The following is a 10,922-nucleotide window of genomic DNA, read 5'->3' as shown; positions in this document are numbered from 1 at the left end:
TCCCCTCATCAGCCAGAAACTGTCTTGAACAAAAACAGCTGTAACGGGGCTTCCCTGGTGGCGCAGTGGTTGAGAGTCCACCTGCTGACGCAGGGGACACAGGTTCGTGCCCCGGTCCGGGAAGATCCCACATGCCACGGAGCAGCTGGGCCCGTGAGCCATGGCCGCTGAGCCTGCGCGTCCGGAGCCTGTGCTCCGCAACGGGAGAGGCCACAGCAGTGAGAGTACGGCAAAAACAAAAAAAAAGCTGTAACGAATGTGGCAGTGGGTAAGTCCTAAGCCAAATGAGGATTCCCACCTGGGGCAAAAGCTCACTTCCTGGGACCCGAACTTAAAACACCATAGTAAAAGCCCAGTACAAAGCCTGCAGCCAGCTCCAGCAAATTCTGAGGAAGTTGGGATGACACCTCTCGTGGGCCGCCCCAGCAGGAGGGTTTCTTTCAGTTCCAGCTGCCACACGGGCACCTGCTCCTCTGCCTTGCACACGCCTAACAGGGCACACACTCTTTGCTGACAAGTGCTGTTTGGTCCCACGCTGCTGGACTATGTGACTGCATGCAGGACAATGCCACCCGCTCCTTGTCGGCTCAGCGCCTTGTCCCAATGTAGTTGATGGAAAGCAGGACCACATTGTGTAGCAAGAGGGACAGCTCAGCTTCTGAAAACAACATCAACGTTAATGGTTTGGCCAGGGAAGAGCCTGCCTTCCAGCTACCTTGTTATGTGGGGCTTGACACCAGAGGCAGAAAGCCAAGTACAGGGAGGTGTGACATTAAGAGGCCACTGTTCTCAAAGTTCCCCTGCTTCATTCCAGTCCCTGCATGCACACTTTCTTTCCTTCCACCGAATATCTGTATCTACTTGATTCTCATGTGATGGCAGTAGAAAATTCAGAGATGGTAATGGTACTAAACCCCACTGTCACCCTTCGGAATTTTCCGGTAGAAGCTGGTCCTCCAGGGACATTTCTCAGCCCCAAGGAGATTAGTAGGCCTACCCTGATGTTCAGAGGCTTAGAAGATATCGAGGCCTAGCCAAAGGTTCCAAACAGGAGACCCATAGGTCTAATACCCACCCGCAGATACTTTCTGTTTAGGCAACTGAGTGTTTTCATTCTGAATTTGAATGCCTTGGGGCTGGTGCTTCTCCCAGAGTTACACGGCGAGGTCTGGAGACATTGCTGGCTGTCAGAACTGGGTGAGGGGGTGCTACTGTCATCTAGTGGATAGAGGCCAGGGATGCCTGCTGTATCGTCTTATAATGCACATGACAGCCTCCACAGCAAAGCATCAGTAGTGCCAAGGTTGGGCAACCCTGCTTCACACTCGGGTTCCCATAATCCATAGTCCTCCCTCTTGTCTTGCACAGTCTACTTCATTACCTGCCTAGCCCCTGTAGGCAAGTGAGTCTGCGCCCTTTCAATTAGACATATATATTAGATAAGGGTCTCACACTACTTAATAATTAACTCCCAAATAAAACCTCAGAATAAAATACAAAAATGACTTGGATCTTAGTGGCATAACCACAGGCATTTGTCTCACCTTTCAGGCTGCAGGAAAGCTGCAGCCATTCTCCCAGCCAAGTTCGACACCTCTCTTCAGCAATATGGGTGGAATTCAGGCCACGAAGATAACAAGCCTAGATCGCTCAGAAGAGAAACAATCCTTAATGATCACAGAGCAAGTATGCCAAGGAAGTATAAACCCACAGAGAATCCCAAATCCCCTTTAAATAAGTTAAAACCTCATCCCCACAAGAAACCTTTCACCATGGCAATATGAACTCTGATGGACAGGATGAGAAGCAAAAAGCCCTATACAATCTAAAACAATAGATGTAAAGTGTAGTGTCCTTGCTTTTTGAAGGGCCAGAAGAAAACATACATAAACCAAAATTATTGTGGGCAACTCCTTCCCACTAGTTAAGTTCACTCAGAAAAAAAGACATAGCAATGAGGTGAGAGAATAAAGAGCCTGGGCTCTGCTGTAACAAGCAAGACAAGGAGCTCCCTGGAAGCTCCCAGCCCCGTGAGCTCAAAAGCCCACCAAGGACTGCAGGTTGATATTGCAATCAAGCACTTACCGACTTCACCTCCTGCGCAGTCAGCTGACCAATCCCCAGCTTTGCCAAAGCCTTGTCCAGTTGGTGAATCACAGTGGTATGAGTCTTTAAACGGTATCTCAACAAGACAGGAGGCAGATAAGGTGTGAGAAGCATTGCTCGACTCAAGGCTTTCTGTGACACAATATAGGGGGAGAAAGTCAACTCGGTGTTACTGCAAGTAAGACCTGAAGCGAGGTGACGCCATGGAATAGAGAAAGCCTGAGTGCTCACCATCTGCAAAGCATGGAGCTGGTTCATGCCCAGAGGACGGTTAGAGAAACACTCTCTCAGAGCCAGGATATCATGTATTGCTGGGTGGGTACCACGTTGCATCTTGGGAGAGGTAAGAGATGGGCAGATGTTAGGAAGGTCCAGACTAGCCTTCTTACCCAGTTTTAGTGCACGCTGGATCTAACAAGATTCCTGGTTTGCAGGAAGGGTTAATTGGAGGAATACCTTGGTGCACAATTCTGTCATATGCCACCGGAGTCCTGAATCAGAAATGAGAGGGATAACCTTTTCTAAATAACAAAGAATTTCTGGGTGGGACTGCTTCCGGAGAGCATGATAGATATCTAAGAAATCAATTTGTTGCTTTGGGGTCCAGAAATGTTGGATCAGCAGTTGCCTAGGAAACAGGTACCTGAAAAGAAAAGGAATCACAAAGTCACTTGCTGAAACGGGCATCTTTCAAAGTGAGCTAAGAAAGCATTTAGCAGACATGAATGCTTGGAGGAAGAGATGGAAACACTATTTCCCTACCTTACTGTTCTTTCCTGTAAATGAGTGTCAGACCAAGGTTTAAAGATACACTGAAGCCCAATTTCAAGCAACGTTACTGAGGTTATGTAAAAGGAAGCAGTAAGGGAACAGCCTTGTATGCAGCAATCAGATAAATGACTCCTTTTGAATCAAAGCATGTGATGAACATATTTTGGACAAAGCTGCAGACAGAGCTGGACTTTGTATGTGATGTTGACAACCTCAAACTGTTCACAGTCCCTATGTGTATACAAAATGGAATTCCTCTAATTCATTTCTCTATACGGGCGGTGGTTTTAAAACATGGTTACAAATTCCCTGGCACTCCTCTTATTGAGAAGTGAGGTCTGTGCCTCTGGTTTTTAAAATCTGGGTGAGTGCATCAACCAACAGAATAGAGCAGAAGTCTTTGTGACTTCCAAGGCTAGGTTATAAAAGGCCATGCAGGGCTTCCCTGGTGGCGCCAGGGAAGCCCCATGCAGATTCTTATTTGCTGGAACACTCATTCTTGGAGACCTAAGCTGCCATGTAAGGAGTCCCGCTGCCCTGAAACCACCACATTACAGAGGCCATATGCAGGCACCCTAGTTGACAGTTCCAGTCTTCCAAAGCCATCCTGGCTAAGGCACCAGACCTAAGAGTGACCTTAGACTGTCCAGACTAGTCCATTCACCAGTTTTAACTATCACTGAGAGACACGGGAGAAAAATCTTTCCGCCACCTGAGTCCTGCCCAAATTCCTGCCCCATAAAATCATGAAAATGGTGGTTGTTTTAAGCTATTAAGCTTTGAGGTTGTTTGTTATACAATAGATAACTAGAAAAACATGCAAGGTCATAGTTTAAAACTGTCATCTTCAGATATAAGGTAAAGTAATAAAGATTGGTATTATCAGAATATGAAATGCATTTTTCTCCTGAAGAAAAAAATTTGTCCCAAGTTGCTATGCCTCTAAGAGAGTGGGTTGCTGCCTCTAGGGATGATGGAAAAGATCATTATCTTATTTCACATCACACAGGAGCAGCTAAGAGACAGGGAGAAGCCAGGCCACCTACTCCTACAGCCGTCGCAGTAACCCAGGTGGCTTTTATGAACCTTGGGCTAATGAGAAAATTGGAGCAGAAGTTTGATAACCTCTGCCTAACTTCTGAAATGGAAAGTTCTTAATTTGTAATTTAAAAAAAATCTACATATCTTCAGTATGCCGGAGAGACAGAACTCTGTACTCACATTAGCAAGAAGACCAGGTAGTTGGCAAAGGGTGGAATGGAAAGAATACCTAGGAAAAGACACTTGGCGACGTCTCGACGGAACTAAGCAGAAATAAACACAGATGCAGTTTTAACCCAAGTAAGTTTTTAGGACAATGGACAATCCCTCCACCCCACTGTGCAGTAAACTTCTATTAGAGCCCAGGTAAGGATCAAGGTTATTTCTATCTACCTCTAGTTGGTAAGTTCCTTAAGGACAGGAGCCCTGATCTGTTTACTTTTGTATCCCAAACAATGTCTAGTACAGGGCCTGACAGTATACCAAATCCCTAAGTAAATTCTTCCTGATCTGCAGAATGGTCCTAGATTCTTACTCTCAGCTTCAAAACTACCATCAAGTTATCACCAAATACTACTTTCCTGCTGCCTTTGGATCCTTCCTTGCAGATTTTTATATGTTCAGAAATGAACTGGACTTTACTGTTCACTTTTATTCAGAAAGTGTTCCAGAAACTCTACGGAGCTCTGCTATGGAGGCTCACAACTCTGAATGAACTGATTCTGACAAATGATCTGATCTCATGGCAAGGGGCAACAGCTTAGTCAGTGGTGAAGAAAATAGGAACGAAAAGACTTGAGCTCTGGGTTAACTTTAATTATATCACCGTGAACTTCTGGACATCTGCCCTTGGCGCATACCTGTCTCAAATGCTCCATCTCCCGGTATGAAAGTTGATGAAACTTTATATTGTGCTTCCACATATTTGTCTTTATTCTTCTAGCCTTTTTGGCATCAGCCCATAACATCTGCAATCCTACCTCATTAAAGTAGAGGACAGAGTGTGATGTTATCCCAATCTGATTACCACAGCCTTTTGTTCCATGTTCACCCACAACACACACTTGTCCCTCCCTCCCCAATGCTACTCTAAATCAAAGCTTTAAACTAGGTCACTTGAAACTCTTGTGAAGCTGACCTATATTTCGTTTCTTATCCTTCTCCCCTCTGCCCCCTTCCACCCCCCTGCCCCCTTCCACCCCCCCTGCCCCCAGCATATCACCTCTCTTCCTGCCAAGCTGGCGTTCTGTGATCTACCAGGGAATGGTCTCCCTCTTCTGGTTCATTACTCACTCCCTTTTTAAAATAAAAATTCAAAGCTCTTTAACCTCAGGAAGTCTTGCTCAATTAACCCTTTGTATATCTCAACCAGATATTAACTTTTCTCCTTTCTAGAACACTTTTATAATTACTGGAATTCAACATATTTCTAAGATTGCATTTTCACTTCATTCCAAGATAATCCTTACACTGACCTAGAACTTTAGTTCATAAAAATGTTTTCCTATTTATGAATGAAATGGTATAATGTCTAGGTTGGCTTCAAAATAATACAGGAGAAAGCCAATGTATAATTGATATAAGACTGGTGGCCATGAGTCAATAATTGTTGAAGTGAGGTTGAGAATATGGAAGTTCATTGTATTACTCTACTTCTGTGTTATGTTTGAAGTTTTCTGTAATAAAAGGCTTAAACACAAACAACCAAAATGCTTTCAGACTCTTTTTTTCATTTGATTTTAGTTATAAATTGGGGAGCAGACAAAGCAGTCATTCTTATCTCCACTTTACAGCTTTTGCAAGTACATGAAGCTAGTAATAATTATAATATTCAGAACTGACAATGTGGGAGTTTACTATAATTGGTGTTATGATAAAAAAAGTAGAGTGGGCTTCCCTGGTGGCGCAGTGGTTGAGAGTCCGCCTGCCGATGCAGGGGACACGGGTTCGTGCCCCAGTCCAGGAAGATCCCACATGCCGCGGAGCGGCTGGACCCGTGAGCCACGGCCGCTGAGCCTGCGCGTCCGGAGCCTGTGCTCCGCAACGGGAGGGGCCACATCAGTGAGAGGCCCGCGTACCGCAAAAAAAAAAAAAAAAAAATTAGAGTATAATAGTTATAGCTAGCTACACTTACTGAGCAGTCACTATGAATCTGGTCCTAAGGACTTTACATGTATGGATTTATTTCATCTTCATAGCCATGCAGACAATAGGCAGGTTCTATTACTACCCTCATTTTACAGATGAGAAAACCAAAGAACAGAGAGGTTAAGTAACAAGTCCAATCACACAGCTAGTGACTAGTTGGGATTTGAACCCAGGCAGTCTGGCTCCAGAGTGGACACGTGACACTCTACCATCACCTAGTAACTAGCAGAGCTCTGATCTGAACCGAAACATTCACAAACCAAGTACGTGTAGTGCTATTTCCACAACGTGCTACCCAGGAGAGATCTGTGACAAACATTAGACTACATTTTCTTACAAGCCAAGTCAACTGGTAAATCACAGGGCAGGTCTGTGCAGCTATAGATCTCTGCCCTTGTGCACGACAAATAATTTCTACTATAGTCAGATGTGTGGTTAGGAAAAGTGCAAAAATACCTATAATCCTCCTGGGTGTTGTCAGAAGTTGTTTCTCAACATACCTTTCTAGAAACATCAAGAAGGGCTAACTTACAAGAAATAGTTTAATGCTCAAGCATTTATGAAACAGAAGACATACCAGCTTACACCCCCATCGCAGAGCCTGCAAGCGATCTTACTTATTCTAACTCTCTGACACTGCCCAAGAGCTGATTCAATGGATTTTTATTTTAGTTTTGTCTTTACCTTTCATGAAGATTGCATACAGGACATAGAAGCGGGGGAAATGACGACCCAAGAAACGATGGTATTTCCCATTAATCACTTTTGTCTTGGTCACCACATAAGAGATCAAGCTCTTCACATCTGCCTTTGGAGAAAGGTGAAGCTTTGAAGACCTACAAGGAAGATGAAAGAGACTATCTGGGAACCAGCCTGGAAGCCCCTTCACGCCTGGGGTCCATAATGTAAAACATCTGCTTCAGAGAATGTATGCTAAGACCTGAAACTTCTGAAATCCAAAGATCTTGAGATCATGGAGAGATAAGCAGTCAGACTGAGAAAAACAGATAAGGCAGACGAGAGGCCAGGCAAGAATGGATGTCGGGGAAGTGGTGAGTCTGGAGAGAGCGGAAGGCCTGAGGGGCAATCTGAGCAGCAGGCTAAAGCCAGAGAGGTGAGATCCGGATAAGCAGTAGTAAAATCTGAGCCGAAAAAGGGAGGCTCAGGACACGTGGGGAATTCAGACAACATGGGGCACTGAGAATTGAGAGGGTCACGAAGCCAGCTCTCTAGCAGGGATCCCGGTGCGAATTCTGCGCGGCACAATAAAAATCCAGGGGCCGGGGCGTGGAGCCCTGAGAATTAAGACACAGCATGCAAACAAAACTGAGACACTGGAAGAGCCTGAACGTCAAAAATGCTTTTCTCTCTCCAAATCCCTCACCGAGGGGCCCCCCAGGCCATGCCAGAGCGAACAAACTGCAGCCTCCGGGCGACATAAGGTCCAGGGGGCCCCGCCGAACCCCACAAAGCAGCCCGCGCCCAGCACATTCTGGAGACCGCCATCTTCGCAGTGAGGGAGGGGCAGACGAGAGTAAGTCGTCTTCAGGTCAAAGTTCCCGTACGTTGCGTTCTTTTGACGACGCATGCGCCTTTCCTGAGAGCTGATTGGTAACCATAGACCGTTCGCCTCGCGCTGCCCGGGCGAGGAGCGTACGCTAAGGCTAAGTTCGGAAGGAGGGCCAGGATTGGACGCCGCTGGCACTTCCTGGTTTAGAGGCGCCGGAAACCGGCTGTCCTGGAGGAAGCGAGAGAGTATCTGCTCTTGGTTGGGTTGTGATCCTGAGAATGTCCTCTCTTTGAGGGCCTCATGACCCCTCGCGATGCTCTAGGGCCTTCGGGCTTCCTAGCGCCGCCGCCCTTGCTCTCTGTCCGTTTGCGGACTTCGGGGCCTTGGCGCGGCAGCTGCCAGAGGTCAGTTAGGCAGGGCCTGTGTCTACGGTGCCTCCTGGGGGTTGGGAGGACCCGCGGCGCCCTCTAGTGCCGGTCAAAGTTTTCAGCTAAGGTTGGATGCCTGGAAGCCGCCCCTCTGTGGACCAAGTCCGCTCTTTCCTTTTGTAGGCGTTTTTCAAAGTAGGTCTGTGGGAATAATGTCTTAAGGTAAGTGCCTCCTGAAGACCAAGTTCGGGTCTCAACCTTAATGCCATTTTTCTGAGAGGTTCTCTCCGACCAGAGGGACATATATTTTCTCCCATCACCCTGTGTATTTTTTTTTTTATAGCACTTACCGCATCATTTATACATTTGTTTCCTTTGACCGGCTCCCTGAATCACACTGAGGGCAAGCACCTTCTTGCCTTGTTCACTGCTGTACCTTATCCCCACCGCTAGGTGTCATGCCTGGCACCTAGTAGTTGCTCAATAAGCTTTTTTTTTTTTTTTTTTTTTTTTTCGGGTCCCGGGCCTCTCACTGTTGTGGCCTCTCCCGTTGCGGAGCACAGGCTCCAGATGCGCAGGCTCAGCGGCCATGGCTCACGGGCCCAGCCGATCCGCGGCATGTGGGATCTTCCCGGACCGGGGCACGAACCCGTGTCCCCTGCATCGGCAGGCGGAGTCTCAACCACTGCGTCACCAGGGAAGCCCAATAAATATGTTTGACTACATTAATTAATACCTGAAACTGGGAAGGTGTCTCAGAAGTGGTATTGCAGGAAGGGGGAGAGTGGGCTCTTGTCTAACACTCGGAAATTAATTGTCCAAGGAAACACACCGTGCTGACAAAGCAAGAGACTTTATTGGGAAGGAGCACCCCGGTGGAGAGCAGCAGGGTCAGGGAACTCAAGAGAACTGCTCTGCCACGTGGTGGCTCACAGCCTCAGGTTTTATGGTGATGGGGTTAGTTTCCGGGTTGTCTCTGGCCAATTGCTCTGACTCAGGGTCCTTCCCGGTGGTGCAGGCATTGCTCATCCAGCGAGATTCCAGCGAGAAGGATTCTGGGAGGTTGGTAAGACATATGGACTGGCGTCTCCTCTCTTCTTTTGATCTTTCTTGAATTCTAGCTCATTAGTTCCACGTTCGTTACCAGGACCTCCTGTTGTAAGATAACTCATGCACGTGGTTACTATCTTGCCCAGCCAGGGAGGGTGGTTTCAGTCAGTGGTTCCCCTAACAACTCCCCCCTGAGAGACTTCATAGTCAAGATACTGCTTGGGAATTGGGGTGGAGGTCTCTTTCTTCTGTAACTACTTTCTGCTGAGGGTGGGCGTAGTCCTGCCTAGTAGAGTAGAAATGTCTCGCCACCTGATCTAAATTGATCTAAATTCTGTGCCCGAAATTAGCGTTTACCCTCATAGTAACAAATTTAGCTTGACACTGTTGGACCCTGTTGGAGATGAACCTTGTAAACAGTTGAAACACATGGGCCAAACAGGAGGCCTAACAGGATGGTCATCGCTGGGCCCAGAAAAGGAAGGCAAAATTTGGGGTGAGGGCTACAGGGTTCTTCTCATTGGTTGGAGGTGAGGTAACAGGATGGTGCTCTAGGAATCTTGCACTCAGCCTGAAGTTACCATCCTCCACCTGGGTGGGGTCCCGGTTCTGCAGAAGAACTCAAAGATACAGTTATGCACACTCCTTGAGGAGGAACCAGGTGCCTGCCCAAGGCTGAACCACCATTTGACTGTTTCTCCCCTGTTTTTGCATCCCCTCCCTTTCCTGATTAGCAACTGTTTGAATCTGCGCTTTGGAATTCCAGGAAGGTCAAGGAGGTTGAATGAAGTCTGTATCCTATAAACAAGAAACAGGGGACACAGAAAGGATTTGTATTCTTGAGCCCCTCAAAGTCCTGTTCAGTTTTAATTCAGGAAACTGGGCGACGATGGCTCTTGCCACTTCCTGCTAAAATGGGACATAGTCCTGCCTCAATTTGGAGAATAGACCCTGAATTGGAAATATTTCTGAGTTCTGAGCCACTCTCTCACTTCGTCCCAGCTTACTCTTCTGCCTCCCTGTGTCCTCAAGTCCATTCTCTATGTCTGTGTCTTTATTCCTGTCCTTGGCAGGCGGATTTTAAACTACTGCACCACCAGGGAAGCCCTGGACATGTCACTTTAGTTATGAGCTTATTTCCTCTATAGTAGTACCTATTTTATAAGAGTTCTGTGAAGACCCGAGAAGAAAATGGTTGTGAAAGCTCCCACATCTGTATAATGCTTTATGGGTCACAGAGCTTTATGTTAGCATAGGCTGTTTATGCTTGAACCACTCATGTATTCAGAGGAAAAGTTCTATAAATGGGTGGATTTCTATAAGTATTAGGTATATGGGAGTGGGTGGGATAGAAAGTTGAGTAAAACATCATCTCCATATTCAGACAATTTCTAAGTTCTCTCAACAGCCCTCAATGTATTTCTCAAGAATGTTCAGTTCTAAGACTTCCCTGGTGGTCCAGTGGCTAAGACTCCGCACTTCCAATGCAGGGGGCACGGGTTCAATCCCTCCTCATGGAAGTTCCACATGCCGCTTCTTAAGGCCAAAAAGAAGTTCAGTTCCAAAATTCTAGAACACTCCCAGAAAGAAGGGGCTAAGATCATTCAGACAGTTTTGTGGAGGAAACGAGAAGGAATTTTGCCTGGAAGGATGGAGTAGAAGGAAGACGTTTCATGTGGTAAAACAATATGGCAGGAACAGAGAAATTCATTCATTTCTTCCTCAAATATTTATATACTGTTCAGGGCCTCTCCCTCCATGCCCTCTCACCCTACCATACATACACTAAGCCTTGTTGGTTCTGTCTTCTGTTTCTTCAATCATCCAGCTTCCTTCTCTCTTCTGTGCCACTTCCCTAGTCTAAGCGACAAGCCTCTAATCTAGATTACCAGAGTAGGCTCCTTACTGGTTTTCCTTTCATCTGTTTT

The 10,922-nt window shown here is 46.6% G+C and overlaps 1 protein-coding gene across 8 annotated transcripts; it reads right to left on the bottom strand.

Moving 5' to 3' along the window:
* Positions 1-551: 551 nt before the first annotated feature.
* On the bottom strand, positions 552-7,600 carry LETMD1 (LETM1 domain containing 1). 8 transcript variants are annotated; one of them, XR_003432771.1, is made up of 9 exons: positions 7,451-7,600; positions 6,751-6,902; positions 4,779-4,894; positions 4,099-4,181; positions 2,563-2,749; positions 2,338-2,439; positions 2,086-2,238; positions 1,545-1,649; positions 552-658 (listed from the first exon to the last, which is right to left on the bottom strand). XR_003432771.1 is itself a non-coding variant. In XM_027106294.1 (9 exons), the coding sequence occupies exons 1-9, from the start codon at positions 7,570-7,572 to the stop codon at positions 588-590; spliced, it is 1,131 nt and encodes a 376-aa protein (XP_026962095.1). In that variant the 5' UTR covers positions 7,573-7,599; the 3' UTR covers positions 552-587. The 8 variants fall into 8 exon arrangements, 7 of the variants coding, with proteins under 7 accessions (XP_026962095.1, XP_026962089.1, XP_026962092.1 ...); XM_027106294.1 differs by having other exon boundaries at positions 1,545-1,641; positions 4,731-4,894; positions 7,451-7,599; XM_027106288.1 differs by having other exon boundaries at positions 1,545-1,641; positions 7,451-7,599.
* Positions 7,601-10,922: the final 3,322 nt, after the last annotated feature.

Source organism: Aethalodelphis obliquidens, unplaced genomic scaffold (assembly GCF_003676395.1).
Source record: "Aethalodelphis obliquidens isolate GAN/ISIS:26980383/991018 unplaced genomic scaffold, ASM367639v1 scaffold8, whole genome shotgun sequence".
NCBI classification, from domain to species: Eukaryota; Metazoa; Chordata; class Mammalia; order Artiodactyla; family Delphinidae; genus Aethalodelphis; species Aethalodelphis obliquidens.
This window is presented reverse-complemented; position numbering and strand designations above follow the sequence as displayed.

Coding starts and splice junctions, on each gene's coding strand:
- LETMD1 (XM_027106294.1), bottom strand. CDS start 7,572: ATGGCGGTCTCCAGAATGTGCTGGGCGCGGGCTGCTTTGTGGGGTTCG. Junction 4,182..4,730: donor TTCACGGTGATATAATTAAA/GTTAACCCAGAG, acceptor ATTTCTGCTTAG/TTCCGTCGAGACGTCGCCAA. Junction 2,440..2,562: donor TGACAGAATTGTGCACCAAG/GTATTCCTCCAA, acceptor ACCTCTCCCAAG/ATGCAACGTGGTACCCACCC.